Consider the following 17,726-nt stretch of genomic DNA (forward strand, 5'->3'; position numbering starts at 1 on the left):
ATGTTCTATGAGAAAACCCACAGTTTTTTTTTCTTAATACTTATTTTATTTATTTATTTATTTATGCTGTGCCGGGTGTTAGTTGCGGCACACGAGATCTTTTAGTTGTGGCATGTGGACTTCTTTAGTTGCGACATGTGGATGCTTAGTTGCAGCATGTGGGCTTCTTTAGTTGTGGCATATGGACTCTTAGTTGCAGCATGCAGGCTGTTAGTTGCGGCATGCATGCAGGATCTAGTTCCCCAACCAGGGATTGATCCTAGGTGCACTGCATTGGGAGCGCGGAGCCTTACCCACTGGACCACCAGGGAAGTCCCATGCAGTTTGTTTTTGAAATTTTTAAAATTTGGTAGAATATACATAACATAAAATTTACCATTTTAACCATTTTAAGTGTGTGGTTCAGTGACATTAAGTACAATCACAGTAGTGTGTAGCCATCACCACTGTGTATGTCAAGAACTTTTTCATCACCCTAAACAGCAACTGTATACACATTAAGCAATAACTCCCCATTCTCTCCCCACAACCCAGCCTGTGGTAACCTTTATTCTGCTTTCCATTTCCATAACTTTCCCTACTCAAGATACCTCATATAAGTGGAATACAACATTTGTCCTTTTGTGTCTGCTTATTTCACTTAGTGTAATGTTTCCAAGGTTCAGCCATGTTGTAAGCATAGATCAGAATTTCATTCCTTTTTATGGCCGAATAATATTCCATTGTATGTATATGCCATATTTTGTTTGTCCATTCATCTGTTGAAAGACATTTGGTTTGTTTCCACCTTTTGGCTGTTGTGAATAATGATGCTTTGAATATTGGAGTATAGGTATCTGAGTCTCTATTTTCAGTTCTACTGGGTATTCTAGGAGTAGAATTGCTGGATCAAATGGAATTCTTTTTTCAACTTTTTGAGGAACTGCCAAACTAATATTTTTCCCACAGTGGCTGCACCATTTTACATTTACAGTGCATGAGGGTTCCGGTGTCTCCATATCCTTGCCAACACTTATTTTTTATTAAAAAAAAAAAAAGCCATCCTAAATAGGTATAAAGTGGTATCATTGTGGTTTTATTTTGCATTTCCCTAATTACTAATGATGTTGGGTATCTTTTCATGAGCTTATTGGTCATTTGTATATTTTTTCTGGAGAAATGTCTAGTCAAATATTTTGCCCATTTTTTTGGTTGAGTTTGGGTTTTTGGTTGAGATGTAGGAGTTCTTTATATATTTTGAATATTAAATCCTTATCAAATAAGTTATTTGCATATATTTTCTCCCATTCTGTGGATTATATTTTCACTCTCTTGATAGGATCCTTTGATGTTTTTAATTTTGATGAAGTCCAGTTTGTCTATTTTTTCTTTTGTTGCCTGTGCTTTTAGTGTCATACTTAAGAAATTGTTGCCCAATTGAAGGTCATGAAGACTTGCCCTATGTTTCTTCTTCTAAGAGTTTTATAATTTTAGCTCTTATGTTTAGGTCTTTGATCCATTTTGAGTTAACTTTGTATATGGTATGAAGGATGAGCCCAGCTTCCATTCTTTTTTTGCATGTCCAATAGAACCCTTGCTTGAAAGTGAAAATGAATTGACTGTATATTGTCATGGTTTGTTTCTGGGCTATTTTTCTTTTAAATTTTTATTGGAGTATAGTTGATTCACAATGTTGTGTTAGTTTCTGCTGTACAGGAGAGTGAATCAGTTATACATATACGTATATCCACTCTTTTTAGATTCTTTAAAAATACAGAATGCTTCATGAATTTGCATGTCATACTTGCACAGGGGCCATGCTAATCTTCTCTATACCATTCCAATTTTAGTATATGTGCTGCTGAAGTGAGCACTTTCTGGGCTATTTTATTCCTTTGGTCTGTATGTCTGTCCTTATGCCTATATCACACTGTTTTGATTACTGTAGCTTTGTAGTGAGTTTTGAAATCAGGAAGTGTGTCTTCCATCTTTGTTCTTTTTCAAGACTGTTTTGGCTTTTCAGGGTCCTTGGAGATTGCATATGAATTTCAGGATGGGTTTTTCTATTTCTGCAAAAACACTGTTGGGATTTTGATAGGGATTACATTGAATCTGTACACTGCTTTGGGTAGTATTATCATCTTAACAATATGAAGTCTTGAACATGGGATGTTTTCCCATTTATTTAGATCTTCTGTTTCCTTCAGCAATGTGTATCTTTCAGTGTACAAATCTTACACCTCCTTGGTTAATTTTTAAGTATTTTATTCTTTTTAATGGTATTGTAAATGGACTTGATTTATAAATTTCCTTTTTAGATTTTTCATTAAAAGTGTATAGAATACAACTAAATTTTGTGTGTTGATTTTATATCCTGTAAGTTATTAGTGCTAACATTTTTTGTATGTTGATTCTTCAGAGCTTTCTATGTATTGGATCATGTCATTTGTGAACAGAGGTCATTTTACCTCTTCTTTTTATTTCTGTAGCCTGATCTCTCTGGCTAGAACTTCCAGTACTGTGTTGAATAGAAGTGGCAAAAGTGAACATCCTTGTCATGTTCTTGCTCTTAGTGGGAAAGCTTTCAGTCTTTAACCATTGAGTGTGATGTTATCTGTGGGTTTTTCATATATGGTCTTTAACATGTTAAGAAAATTTCTTTCTATTCCTAGTTTATTGGGTGTTTTTATCTTGAGAGAGTATTGAAATTTGTCAAAGGCTTCTGAATTAATTGAGATGATCATGTGGGTTTTTTTCCCTTCATTCTAGTACTGTATACTATATTACATTCATTGATGTTTCGTATGTTGGACTATTCTTATTCTTGCATTCTGGGAATAAATCTCACTTGGTCATGATGTATAACCGTTTTAGTATGCTGCCGAACTCAGTTTGCTAGTACTTTTGTTAAGGATTTTTGCATCTATATTCACAGGAGATGTTCTGTAGTTTTCTTTTCTTGTAGTGTCTTTGTCTGGCCTTGACATCAGGGTAATGCTGGCCATAGAATGAGAGAGGAAGTGTTCCCTTCTCTGTAATCTTTTGGAAGAGTTTAAGGGTTAGTGTTAATTCTTTAAATGTCTGGTGAAAGTTTTTGTGATAGGAAGAGAAATCAGGTATTTTTTGGAGCTGTCACCAGTGTTTCAAGGAACTAGAAAAATGTCTCGAGGACTGCAAGTTTCCATAAGCACAATCTGAAACTACCACTGTATCACACAACTCACAAAAGCCCCCAGCATCTGTTGGCCTGGGCTTCTTTCTTCTAATTTATGTGCTGATTTACGTGGACTCACATGTTCTACGCTTTAGAATCTGTTTTGAAGGACTCAGTTGCGAAGATTGGGCAACCTCAGAAGGGAGATTTTTGACAATATATCTGGAGTCTTTAAAATACTTCATACACACTGTAATCCTTAAGTCACCCCTGAAAGCTAGGTGAGTGATCTCAAATTTAGTAATAAAAAAGCTTAAGGCAGAAAAATTTTGCCTACACACAAAGGATTTCTGGTTTTTGTGTTTTGTTTTGACCCCTTTAGTGAGACTGCATTTTGAACAGATTGGCTCCTCCTTTGTTTTCCCTCTTTTTTTTTTTTTTTTTTTGCGGTACGCGGGCCTCTCACTGTTGTGGCCTTTCCCGTTGCGGAGCACGGGCTCCAGATGCGCAGGCTCAGCGGCCATGGCTCACAGGCCCAGCCGCTCCGCAGCATGTGGGATCTTCCCGGACCAGGGCACGGCACGAACCCGTGTCCCCTGCATCGGCAGGTGGACTCTCAACCACTGCGCCACCAGGGAAGCCCTGTTTTCCCTCTTTTATCTGCCTAAGAGGAGGGTATTAATTGGTTCACAGAGACTACAGTTTCTTCTCTTCCAAGATAAAATAAGCATTCTTCTAGAATCTAATAAAAGGTTAGGTCCTTTTATTTGAATTCGTACAGCAAAGGCCAAAAATAATTCCTTATAGGTCAAAGGAGGAGGTTTTGCCTCATTGTATTTTGGACTCTTTAACTGGGCATCTGTGTGTGTCAGCGATTATCACAAAACTGGTAATAGTGACTCTTCTTGAGTACAGTGACTTTCAACATTTTTGACAGCTTCTAACAATAAGAAGTAAGTTTTATAGCATGATCCATTACATAACAAACACAAAAAACATATACACAACTAACGTGAAAGGCTCACAAGCCAATCCTTAACCTTTATTTTTAAAAAATGTAGCTTATCTTCTATTTTGTTCTATTTATTTTTTTAAATACTGATTTCAGCTTGCTGAATTGATTTCATAGCCTGCTAATGGATGTGAACTTCAGTTTAAAAAATATTGCTCCATGACCCACAAATTTACCTATGCATATAGTGTTCTGGGCTCGTACCCTTAGACATTTTGATTCTGTGCTCTGAAGTAGAGCCCAAGAGTTTATTTTTTTTTATTAAGTGCCCAGATAACTCTGATGTAGCCACAGACATGTATTTGGGAACCACTGATAGATCTAATCTAATAAAAACTAGCTTATTGGGCTTCCCTGGTGGCACAGTGGTTGAGAGTCCGCCTGCCGATGCAGGGGACACAAGTTCGTGCCCCGATCCAGGAAGATCCCACATGCCGCGGAGCGGCTGGGCCCGTGAGCCATGGCTGCTGAGCCTGCGCGTCCGGAGCCTGTGCTCCGCAATGGGAGAGGCCACAACAGTGAGAGCCCCGCATACCACAAAAAACAAAAAACAAAAAAACAAAACTAGTTTATTTAAAACTAAATCTGTCCTTTAAAATCACTGAAAACCATCATTGTAACTTTTTTAAATAGCTGCCCTTTTAAATTTAGAAAATAAATCAGCGTTACCTAAACTCTCTGGACTCCAATATTTATATTATCTAATAAAATGCGGGGAACCATTTTATGCAGTGATTGACAGATAAAGGACAACTAAATTCCTCTTAATTATAGAAAAAAACAAGTGGGCATGTAGTAGATTGTTACCCTCTGGTTTGTGCCATTCAGTAGTGATGTTGTCTTCTTTGACACAGACCAGTTTATGTCTGACTTGGAACACCAGCCATCAGGTTCAGCAGAGAAATGGCCTAACCACAGTGAGCTCTCATGTCCACCTCCTTTCTGGAGAATCTAGAGGGTGAGTGTTGAATGAAATGTGTCACTGTTTTTGTGCCCAAGTCTGATATTTGCATGCAGTGGCCAGATTTGCATGTGCTGCAGAGGAGGGGGTATACATGGGCATCTTCTTGGTAGGGGCCCACTCATTATCTCTGGAGCTAAACTTTGACTGTAAGAGTGCTTTTTAAATTTAACTACACTCAGGCTCTCACACTTATAATTTTAGTCTGGGGTTGAATAAAAGTCAAGTATTGATTGGATTTATTGAACCAAAGCAGAGGGAGTCCTGTCTATATGAATTCTGTGGCTTGGATGCGGAGTAAATTTGGTTGCTGATAAGGTGTGTAAGCCTACTCATTTCTGGTCAAGTGCTCTAAGTTTTGATGTGAGGCAGTATGGAATGGAAATAAAGCAGGAAATGTTAGCCATTTGCCAGAGGCAACCTGGATCGTTTACCCTTGAGCCTGTCCTTTAGGCCCATGTTTGCACGCTGGTAGTTCATCTGGGGCTCCATTTGGAAGGAGTCAGTGCTTGTGAGGAGGGGGCTGGGCCTCAGGCCTCTCTGCCTCAGCAAGCAACCATACCACTCCCTCTCCCTCACACAGCTTCTTTCTTCAAAGACTCTCAAAGCCACGTGAGAAAGTCTGTGGTAGAAATTATAAACATACAGATTGTAGTTCTCAAAATGCCATTTGAATTTCATTTTAATGAATTTGGATTTGGAAGGGGACTTAGAAATCATGTCCACTACCCAAATCGTTATATTTAAGATACTAAAGCTTCCTGATCAGACAAGGCAGCAAAACCCTGGCTTCTCCCAGAAGCTGGGCCAGCCTACCCTGGTCTCACATCATTGGCAACTAAATTTCTACATATCTATAAAACTCTCAGGAAAGTTATAGAAGGATTTAAATGAATTTCCTTGTATCATAGTTGAGAAAATCAGTTGAAAAAAGATTAAATTGCCCTAGTCACATCACAGCTGAACCAAAATTAAAGCTTATTTCTTCCAGTGTTTACCCCACTGCCCTTCCTGTGTATGAAGCAACAAGTTGGTCACTAGTGATCTTGGTAAGAAATGTTTCTGTGGAGTGAAGGGATCAATGGATGACTAAGGAATGAACAGGAGGTAAGAATAGAGAAACAGGGCTTCCCTGGTGGCACAGTGATTAAGAATCCGCCTGCCAGTGCAGGGGACACGGGTTTGAGCCCTGGTCCGGGAAGATCCCACATGCCGTGGAGCAACTAAGCCCGTGCACCACAACTACTGAGCCTGCACTCGAGAGTCCACGAGCCATAACTACTGAAGCCCACGTGCCTAGAGCCTGTGCTCCACAACAAGAGAAGCCACTGCAATGAGAAGCCCGTGCACAGCAAAGAAGAGCAGCCCCTGCTTGCCCCAACTAGAGAAAGCCCACGTGCAGCAACGAAGACCCAACACAACCAAAAATAAGTAAATAAAGTAAATAAATTAAAAAAAAAGAATAGAGAAACAGCAGGTAGTGTAGATAACTCCTTTAAGATGTTAAACAATGAAAGATATAGAGGGCCACGTGGGGTCTAGGGTTTTTATTTGTTTGCTTGCTCGCTTGTTTGAGATTGAGACTTACCCATATTTAAGCAATGATGAAAAGAATCCAGGAGGAGAGGGTTGGTGGGTAGATTGATTAAAGAGAAGTGCAGGAAATTGATGGGGCAAGGTCTTGAAGAGGCAAGCACGTGGGATTCATAGCATAGGTGTGGAATGAGTCATGTGGGTTTACAGCTCTGGAGCTCAGGTTTGGGCCCTGGAGACAACAGATGTGGGAGTCAACACTACAGTATATAGAAATGGACAAGATTACTCAGAGAAAATGTACAAAATGAAAAAAAATAAGGAAAAGGACAGTCTTCTGATAGGCCTAAAATTCAGAATCCCACATTTTTTAAAAAATTTATTTATTTTTGGCTGTGTTGGGTCTTTGTTGCCATGCGCAGGCTTTCTCTAGTTGCGGTGAGCAGGGGCTACTCTTCGTTGCAGTGTGCGGGGTTCTCATTGTGGTGGCTTCTGTTGCGGAGCTGGGCTCTAGGTGCGCAGGCTTCAGTAGTTGTAGCTCGCGGGCTCTAGAGCACTGGCTCAGTAGTTGGGGCTCACGGGCTTAGTTGCTCCACGGCATGTGGGATCTTACTGGACCAGGGCTCGAACAACCCATGTCCCCTGCATTGGCAGGCAGATTCTTAACCACTCTGCCTCCATGGAAGTCCCCAGAATCTCACATCTTAACCTAAGTTGAAAAGAAGTTTTTTGTTTTGGGGGTTTTTTTTCCCCCCACATTTCAGTTTTTACTAATACAGAAACATACATGCTGATACTTGAATATACTTTCAAGTAACTGTGTACTGTTTACTCAGCTGGAGACTTAATGTTTGTAGAATGTTTTGAGTTACAACTTTTTCTAGAGGAAAGATCTGTATGGCACTTACTATAGTATCACATATATAAGAGGTTTCTTAGAAAGAAAGGACCCTTAATAACAGGACTGATCTCCCCCTCAGTCAGTTGTGGAAAAAAGTGTCATAATTTCCCTTTAGTAGTATTAAATCTAATGTTAAAAGTGAAGGGTGTCTTCTGATCATTGTGCATGTAATTTTCAATCTGTCCTATGGTTGGAAGCTATCTAGAGTTCAGTGTAAAACTTAAAATAACTTAGGGAATTCCCTGGCGGTCCAGTGGTTAGGACTTGGTGCTTTCACTGCCGGGGCCCAGGTTCAATCCCTGGTCAGGGAACTAAGATCCTGCAAACCTCACAACGCGGCCAAAAAATAGAATAGAATGGAATGGAATAAAATAACTTAGTTAAAAACTTGGTATGATAGAGCTCAAGCTGGTTATCTTGGTTCTTGCTTAAAATGCTTAAATATTCTTTCTGTCTTACCTTTATTGTGGTGAGTTTTATTTATTTATTTATTTTTTGTGGTACGCGGGCCTCTCACTGTTGTGGTCTCTCCCGTTGCGGAGCACAGGCTCCGGACGCGCAGGCGCAGCAGCCATGGCTCACGGGCCCAGCCGCTCCGTGGCATGTGGGATCTTCCTGGACCGGGGCACGAACCCGTGTCCCCTGTATTGGCAGGCGGACTCTCAACCACTGCCCCACCAGGGAAGCCCTTATTTTTGTTAATAATGTAAGCTAGGTTGTTATAACATAGATCCCAAAATACAGTGGCTTAACTACACTGGAATTTTCTCTCACACCTTATGGTAATTCAGGGATCAGGATTCCTGTTTCATTTAGTTGTTCCTCTGCCTCTTTAGGTATTGTCAAAGCAGAGTCACCACGTTGACTGAGTCTTAGCCCAAAGCAAGGGGTGTGAAAAGGAGGGGAAGAGGTTACTGAGCAAGTGATGAGGAAGATGCACACATCACTTTTACTCACACTTAATTAGAGAAAGCAAGTTACATGGTCATACCTTGCTACAAAAGGGAAGCTAGGAAATGTAGTCTGTAGCTGAGTGGCCCTGTGACTAGTTAAACTCAATTACTAGAGAAGGATGAATTAGGACATTTAGCAGTCTACCATAGGTACCTTCTAAGTTTTCAGGAACTTTTTTCTGTCTTCAGCTCGGAAAGGCAAATTAATCAGATTTTGATAAATGCAAATTAATTCTTCAGCTCATTCCATAAATAGTTGAATTCAGTATTTTATGTATTTCATTTAGATGGTATTCTTATAACTTATCTAATAACCTAAAAGTAAATATTAGGAAAATTATGCTTATAGAGTAATAAACCATAAAGTAATACTAGTTTCTCATCCATTTAAAATAATTTCTATTCCTTTACTTCCAAATTTCTCTTATTTCTTCATTTCAAGGGAAATTCAGAAAATGATTGTACTTATATATGGCCTTCATTTTATAAAAAGTAATATCTCCATAAAATTGTTCACCCAGAGGATGAATTATACCTTTAATCTTGGGGTGTAAGGAAAGGAAGAAAAGATGAATTTGCTAAACTTTGATGAATGTTCATTGCAGCTTTAAAATGAAATAGTATACATAAATGGAGACTGATTATACCAAAAAGTACTTTACAAAAGTGATCAAGGTGCTCAGATGCTAGTTATGAAGGCCCTTTGAACTTTTGTGTGTTTGACAATGTGCATCCGCCTATTCCAAAGGCAGTGCCCTGGGTTACCCTGCCCCTCCACCTGGTGGTGAGATTTCATACCCTACCATGCTTGCCAGCTCTAACTCTGAATCCATAAGCATTGGAAATAGCTCTAAATAAGAGGCCGGTTGTTACTCAAACACCTCATTCTTGTGTGTAGAGATAGCATTACAGTGGACTGTTAATTTGAACATTTCTTGGATTTAAAAAAAAAAGTTGTTTTTTCTTACAGCAAATATTGCTGCTGGCTCTGACTACTTCTGTTGTGGCAAGCCAGGTGTTGGGGTAATGGGAGTCAAGGACGGTAGCTGCCACAAGTAGGCCAAATGCTGTGACCTACATAACCTGTTACCACGGGTGTTGAGGGCTGTTGACCCTTGTTCTAGGCTTTTAATTCACTTTACTCTTTATAGGGGGGAAGTGATAAAATTGTACAGTAGGGGAATAAACAACTTCTTATGTTTCTACCTTAAACTGGTGAAAAAAAAATAAAGCCAACTCACATGCTTTGTGGAGTAGGACTTAAATAAATCAATAAATTCATGCATATATACATTCAAAAGGAAGTGAAAATTGCAAGCACTAATTTTTTAAAGAAATTAGTACTGGGCTTCCCTGGTGGCGCAATGGTTGAGAGTCCGCCTGCCGATGCAGGGGACATGGGTTCGTGCCCCGGTCCAGGAAGATCCCACATGCTGCGGAGCGGCTGGGCCCGTGAGCCATGGCCGCTGAGGCTGCGCGTCCGGAGCCTGTGCTCCGCAACGGGAGAGGCCACAACAGTGAGAGGCCCACGTACCGCAAAAAAAAAAAAAAAAAAAAAAAGTACTGTATTTATCAAGATTGCTAATGATTTACATATAAATTACATTATAGATTTGTTTACCAGTAATAATTTTAATTTGCTCAAGTTGACAAAGTTTGGCCAGTCACATTAGAAGGCTATTTCAGGAACCCAGAGGTGGGAGCCAGAGCCCAGAGCCCCCAGCCTAAGTGTGAAGTGAGGGGGCAAAGGAGAGCAGTGGGCTTGGATACCACACTGTGCTCAAGTTACTGCTAAAGGATGGTGAAGGGACTGCTTTGTTACAGTTCTGACTCCCTGGCCTAAAATTCGTATTCAGTAGCTATTATTTGAGCATAATTTTTGTTGTTGTTTTGCCAAGTCCCATATTACATTAAAGATTCAATTGGCACATAATTTTAATCAGCACTCAATATTTACCAAGCACTAAGGAGTCAATGGAGAACAAGATAGACAAGTTCCTTGCCCTTTTGGAACTTAAATCTACTGACTGATTATTATATATTAAAGTATATTTGAGTATAGTTGGCTTGAGTGCTTCTTTGTGAAAAATCTTCTTAGCTTTATCCTAGTCTTAAAATCCTGAACTGTCAGGAACCTTGCAGGTTGGTTTAACTAAATGAGGTTACGCACATTAGGCAAAAGAACAGCAGAACTTTGGTAAGGGGGAACAGAAATAACACACCTTTGATCAGGCTTTTGCTATAAAGGTCACCAGCTGACTTCTTCAGAAAATGATGTGTTTATCCTTATCATCAAAGTGTACTTGGTAAGTGAGTGGATAGTGCTTGTTATAGACCCTCATCCTCAAGAAAATGTAAGCATTGACTTCCTCATAAAGACATAGGAAAACAATATATCACATGGTTTTCGATGATGATAAAGCACCATTTTTAATCATCATGTTTTAAAACTTGAACAATGAGACAAGATTTGAAAAAGGTGTGTTTAATGGCAGCCTGGAACATCTCTGAAGTTACCGTCTTTGGAAGGAATAAGCGACAGGAAAGATGACTTGAATGTGACTTGGGTACTTGATTCTATATTTGGCTTTTTGCCACTGCTGCTGTGAGACCTGTTTAAAATAGACACTGCCAAAATCAAAATCAGATACCTTGTGTTAGTCTTAATAACATTCTCTGGTCCCTTTCCAACCCCACCACCTAATGAACTTTCAGGGTACTATTCCAAATAGCTTCCAAGTAATTGTACTGAATGATCCATTTATTCAGTCATCAGAAATTGATGTTTCCTCGGTAGTAAAGTCCTTGTCCTTCAGGAGTTCACAGGCTATTCAAGAGACAGATAATACTGATGCCTACTGATAATCTAATGTGATGAGTAGTGTTAGAAGCCATGCACAGAGATCACGGGCCATCCTTGTGCTCTTTCTTAGCACGAGACTACCCCATAGACCCACACATAGAATCTACACTGAAAACACTGCTCCCTTGTTAAGACAGAGGTGCCAAAGGCCGCCTTGTCTATTTATGTCCCTTTATTTACTATATAAGAGGTTTTTAAAAAATCTCCATTATACTTATGAGGAAACTGAAGAGAAAATGTATTGTCATGCAGAGCATCCCCATAACTTTTCATTTACATAGAAACTATTTCAGTGAGTTATTTCTAACAGTCAAGAGTCTGTTTAGATTAATTCTATCCTTCTTTGCAAACCATCATGAATGGTCAATAAATCCTAGCCTGGAAAATTTACTTGAAAAACATCCTCTATCTGACAAAGACCTTCATAAGTCTGTACCAATGACCTTCAAAAATTGATCTCAATTAGTGATTATTAGAGCTAGCCAACACTGCTTAATCTTCATCCTTTTGTAGTTAGATTCCTTTAACTTCTACTCCTACTTCTTTGCCTTGCTTTAATAAAACTTTTTTTAACATCTTTATTGGAATATAATTGCTTTACTAGTCCCACTTTACTATTCTACATTAAATACCACAGTCAAGCCAATTTTTTTTTTTTATAAATTTATTTATTTTATTTATTTATTTTTGGCTGCATTGGGTCTTTGTTGCTGTGCGCGGGCTTTCTCTAGTTGTGGCGAGTGGGGGCTACTCTTTTGCGATGTGCGGGCTTCTTACTGCAGTGGCTTCTCTTGTTGCGGAGCATGGGTTCTAGGCACACGGGCTTCAGGAGTTGTGGTACGTGGGCTCAGTAGGTGTGGCGCACAGGCTCCAGAGCACAGGCTCAGTAGTTGTGGTGCACGGGCTTAGTTGCTCCGCAGCATGTGGGATCTTCTGGACCAGAGATTGAACCCATGTCCCCTGCATTGGCAGGCAGATTCTTAACCACCACTGTGCCACCAGGGAAGTCCTCTTTTCCTTTTTTTAATCTTTTCTTTTTTCTTTTTTTTGGCTGTGTTGGGTCTCCGTTGCTGCACGTGGGCTTTCTCTCTAGTTATGGCAAGTGGGGGCTACTCTTTGTTGCAGTGCATGGGCTTCTCATTGTGGTGGCTTCTTTTGTTGTGGAGCATGGGCTCTAGGCACACGGGCTTCAGTAGTTGTGGCACATGGGCTCAGTAGTTGTGGCTTGCGGGCTCTAGAGCGCAAGCTCAGTAGTTGTGGCGCACAGGCTTAGTTGCTCCACGGCATGTGGGATCTTCCCGAACCAGGGCTTGAACCTGTGTCTCCTGCATTGGCAGGCGGATTCTTAACCACTGCACCACCAGAGAAGTCCTTGAAGATTTCTTAAACAGTCATTAGTGTCTCCTTTCCTCTATGATCACTTCAAATACTAATTATAGAGATTTTTTTTGTCTTGGTCTGTTTTTGTTTATAACAGCTATATTGAGATATAGTTCATTACTATAAAATTCATCCTTGAAAATACACAAGTCATTGGTTTTTTAGTATATTCATAGAGTTGTGCAATCATCATCAGTATCTAATTTTTAAACATTTTCATTACTCCAGAAAGAAACCCCATACCCCTGAGTAGCCACTCCCCATTCCTTCCTTCGCATTACTCCTGGCAACCACCTATTTATTTTCTGTCAGTTCTGGCCATTTTATATAAATGGAATCAAACAATATATGACGTCTTGTGTTTGGCTTCTTTCACTTAGCATAATGTTTCCAAGGTTCATCCATGTTGTAGCATGTATTAGAACTTCATTCTTTTTATAAGACTGAATAATATTTCATTTTGTGGAATAGACCACATTTTGTTTATTCATTCATTCATGGTAGACGTTTGGGTTATTTCCACTTTGGAGCTATTATGAATAATGCTGGTATGAACATTTGAGTACAAGTTTTTATGTGGATGTATGTTTTCAGTTCTTTTTTTTTTTTTTTTTTTTTTTTTTTTGCGGTATGCGGGCCTCTCACTGTTGTGGCCTCTCCCGTTGCGGAGCACAGGCTCCGGACGCGCAGGCCCAGCGGCCATGGCTCACGGGCCCAGCCGCTCCGCGGCATATGGGATCCTCCCAGACCGGGGCACGAACCCGTATCCCCTGCATCGGCAGGCGGACTCTCAACCACTGCGCCACCAGGGAGGCCCTGTTTTCAGTTCTTTTGAGTATATGCCTAGGAGTGGAATTAGAATAGAATCTTTAGTTGATAAAGCAAAGAAGTTTCATTTCAAAGCAGAGTTCTCATGGTGAGAGAACTAAAGTTTCTTATTTGGGGTGTTCCCGTCTATGTTGGTTCCTTAAGATTAAAACTCTTTGTACTGGACCTCACAGAAGACTGTGCTTCCTGAGGTGCTTGGCACATCATAGAAACCAACAAAATCAAGAGGCTTTTCTGAAAGGATCAGAAATAATACAAATGCCCCCACATGATAAAGGATGTTTTCATTAGCATAGGATAACAAAATAACCCCCAAATCTCATTGGTTTACTGTCATCAAAGCATTTATTTTCATTTACTTTATATACAGGTGCAGTGCAGGAATCAGAGAGGGAAAACCCTCCTAAAAGGATGAAATTAAGGAAAAGTTAGATTAAGGTGAACACATTTCAAAAGTATCCTATCTTCTGCTAGAGCAAGAGCCTTTAGAGTGAGGGTAAGAACGTTTACCTTTTCCCTCAGCCATTCCCCTTCCCAAACAAAATTGAACTGAAAGGTACTTTTGGAGTGATGTTGCCATCCAGTTCAAGAGCAGACTTTAAGCACTGCCTTTATCTTTATAGAAAGCGATGGAAAGGGAAAAAATGTCTTTGAAATAGTGCTTGGCATTGAGCATCATATGGTCAGTCACACAGAGGTCACTAATCACTCTTCCCTTTCTTGTTTTTCAGTGAACGAGGTAATTGGGAGAGACATGTCCCAGATTTCTGTTTCCCAAGGAACAGGGGCGAGCAAGCAGGCTCCCCTCCCAGGTCCTGATTCCCTGGATTTAGGAAGATCCGACGGGCTCTAACAGCGCTGACTGCAGCCTTGTGTCCACCAACATGTACTTCTCAGCATGTTTCTCTCTTTGGACCTTGGGCTTCCAACTCTGCAACCTTCAGGATGGAGCCAGGAGTTGGGATCACCATATGTGGGGAAAGCAGCATTCCTCCAACTCAGGCCTTGGGTAGATTTTGTAAAAGAACAGGAGCAGCACAGGCTGTCTGATCTTTGGGGAAATGAGCTTTGCTTTTTATATTTAAATAGGATACTTTTTATATGATGGGTGCTTTGAGTGTGAATGCAGCAGGCTCTCCATTTCAGAGGTGCTGCTTTTGCAGGTGATCTGGTTGCTTAGCTAGGATTGGTGATTTGTACTGCTTTATTGTCATTTGAAGGACTCTTTAGCTTTGATGATATTTTTAAAGTAGAAACTTTTGATAAAACCTTCCAGAGGCAAACATTAAAAAAAAAATTATTCCCCCAAGCCCACACCTATGCCTCGGAAACTCAGCATGTATCCTGAAGACTTTCATAGATTGATAGGAAGTAAAGCCAAATGTAGCTCATACCTCTTTATAAAAGTAAACTGTTAGATAAAATGACACCATTCCAATCATTGAAGTGTTGGAATATAAAATGACATTCCAGAGCATAGCATTTTTGTAACTTTCTAGGTAATCTTCCTGCAATCTCTCCATGCTGTCTCCATGTTGAAATTGCTTTTTTCCCTCAGGGCCTTGGATAAGATAACTACATGTAAGGGAACTTTGAAAGGTGGGGTTTCTTAGCTTGGTAGCTTTAATTTCCTGACATCCTACAAACAGGTAGACTGTGGAGTACTCTTCCCTTTTGTGTCCTCTGGTCCCAGACCTTTTCCAAGTGGAAGCATCTGCATTTGGTTGCCACAATCTTGTGATGATTTGTTTAGGCAACTTTGCTGCTTCTAGCTTATCTCTAGAGGCCAGGCTGTGTCAGAAGCTAAGTACAAATGAGCTATGCTTCAAGATCAGGAGCAGAGAACATTCAGGATTCCAGATGGGACGCTTTTAAGATTTACACTGGCATGGAAGGCTTTTCCCTCATTCTGTTTACAGCCTAAAATGATTCTGGCCTACCCGCCCATCTGCATGGCCTAAAAAACAGCCTTTTTCTAAAAGGCTTTGAGGCAATTCCAAAACTGAGATAGCATTCTAAACCTGACCCTCCACACCAAAGATGTCCTGGTGGTGCTGCTGGTAAGGCTGGTGCCCAAGGCGGGGCCAGCAAGAAACTCCAGCCTGCTGTCTACCAAAGGAGGTGCCCGACTTGGGTGCTCTTTTCAAACCCTGCCCTTACCCCTCCCCTTAATGGGATTAGTTTCCCATTCCAAGGCTTGGGCCTATTTCAACACCCCTGAAGTTTGCAGTATGTTTTCAAATGAAATGTACTTTTGTTCAGGAAGCAAATTTTCTGAGTGCCTACATGTGAGACAGTGTGCTGGGCTGGTCAAAGGCTTTATGCTATTATTCCAGGAGATTGTGGGTCCTAGATGCCAGGACTGTCTACTGAGGCCAAGTGAGGCCTGGGTGGAGGGAGCCAGCTCATTGCCTACCACCTCTAGTCAACCAGTTAGGAGCTGTTGACCGAGGATGAGGAAGTATGGTCCTTTTTTTTTTTTTTTTTTTTTTTTTTACCTTTAAGCCATGATGTTTTAGATTTCTCCCTAAAAAGTTAGAAAAAAATGCCTGTACTTCAGCAAATCACTCTAGTCCTTCTTGGAGCCTGTTGTTGTCACATTTTCTTTGAAAGTGAGTTTTGTGTCACAGTGTGGATAGTGAGATTTGCTTCAGGGCCTGTGGTTGGAAGCCCAGAGTTTGCTTTGGAGGGGTTGTGGCAGCTGGCCGCCTTTAGATGAAGTTCCAGAGAGTTGGCCAGACTTGCCTCCTCCCTCTTGCCCCTGGTGTAGCTGCCTCACATGGGGTTCTTGCAAGAGCTTCCCTTGCAAGACCCTTTGGGGGTTGCTCTGCTGCCCTCAAGAATAAAAGCCTCTATGATACAGAGTTGCTATGCACCAAATTTTGATGCCTTTTAAATACCTTGATGCCTGTAGCACTAGAAATGCTCTTTACTATTTAAAATAAAAATTAAATTTTAAAATAGAGCTTTGTATACTATGTAAGCAGTTTTGTATCAGCTTTGTAAAAGCTTTGGTGTAAAAGACAGTATTTTTTGGTTTTGTAGATAAATACCTTAATTTTTGTGCAACATAGTGGTGTTACAGCACACATCCATTGGACTATGCAAATTGATTTCTAGTAACAGCACTGAGCAACTGGGCATGTGCTAGGACCCACCCCTTCCCCCTCCAACCCATGCAATATCTTGGGTTGAGGAATGGGATGAGCAGCCTTCTGCTTACTGGAGATGCACAGAGAAACATGGCTGAAAACAGCTAGGAACAGATGTCTTTGGGTTCAAGTGTGGTGCTGCTGCCCGGGGTGCAACCCACCCCTGCCCAGGGTTAGCCACTGTCACCAGAGCTCTGCTGAGTCTGGCTGTAAAGCGCTGTTTTTGATACTCAGAACAACAGATGGTCACCTGTAAGGCTCAGATGGGTTCAAGTTGAAACCTTGTATTTTATAAAATGGATGATGTTCAATTAAGGAACTGATTCTCAGTTGTGTTTACAGCACTTGAGATTGTGTTTTCTTGTACATTTTGTATTTTAGAACCTTTTCTAGGAGTACAGAGCTCCTCACACAAATACAAAGGGAAGAAGAGCCTGCAGTTCCGGCTCCTCACTTACAGTGCTGAAATAATAAACGCGGACAGGTCAACAGTCTCCTTGAAATCTGCCTGAGTGTTCCTCTGCATGGGGCTGGTGTGGAGCCCCTCACTCGGTGCCAAAGTGAAGGGCACTTTGGCTTTTAAAAAGTCCACTTGGTTGGGAACCTTTGTTTATTTTACGGAGGAGAGGGTAGAGTTCCAAATTCCTTCCGAAGCTTCAGTTCAGCACCCTCTAATGGGTGCAAAGGACATTCCAAGGTGTCTGCTGAGTTCAGGACAACTGACCTGCCCAAGGTGTGCATGAAAAGTAGGCAGAAGTCCCTTTAAAAGTCAAGCCTGAGTTTTTGTGTGAGGGCCTCCTGCCCCCTATTGTCCTCTGGGGATATTGCAGTGCAGTCCATCAAAACAGCCTGTGATTTTTGCCATCTGTTATTCTGTGTCAAGCTAGAGGGGGGCTAGCATCCTTAGGGGGGGACCACCCCTGGCGCAGTGTGACCACGGAGGTCAGTATCCTGGGGACTGGGGCCAGCGCTCTCTGCCACCCTGCCCCCCACCAGAAGGGACAGGGGAA

General features: G+C 41.0%; 1 protein-coding gene and 1 non-coding gene across 5 annotated transcripts in view; one reads left to right on the plus strand and one right to left on the minus strand.

Annotated features, from left to right (window-relative positions):
• NFATC3 (nuclear factor of activated T cells 3) overlaps window positions 1–16,635 on the plus strand; it is a 128,998-nt gene extending 112,363 nt beyond the window's left edge. For 2 of the 4 annotated variants that reach the window (XM_060083832.1, XM_060083834.1), the window contains 2 exons: window positions 5,000–5,103; window positions 14,296–14,382. In XM_060083832.1, the coding sequence (XP_059939815.1) occupies window positions 5,000–5,100 (101 nt within the window). In that variant the 3' untranslated portion in view covers window positions 5,101–5,103; window positions 14,296–14,382. Of the gene's footprint in view, window positions 1–4,999; window positions 5,104–14,295 lie in introns of all 4 variants that reach the window. The other 2 variants (XM_060083831.1, XM_060083833.1) reach the window with 1 other exon arrangement.
• LOC132481042 (U6 spliceosomal RNA) lies at window positions 1,747–1,853 on the minus strand. The gene has a single exon (XR_009530749.1). It is a non-coding gene; the product is annotated as a U6 spliceosomal RNA (small nuclear RNA).
• Window positions 16,636–17,726: the final 1,091 nt, after the last annotated feature.

This window comes from Mesoplodon densirostris, chromosome 19 (genome assembly GCF_025265405.1).
Source record: "Mesoplodon densirostris isolate mMesDen1 chromosome 19, mMesDen1 primary haplotype, whole genome shotgun sequence".
Classification (NCBI taxonomy): domain Eukaryota; kingdom Metazoa; phylum Chordata; class Mammalia; order Artiodactyla; family Ziphiidae; genus Mesoplodon; species Mesoplodon densirostris.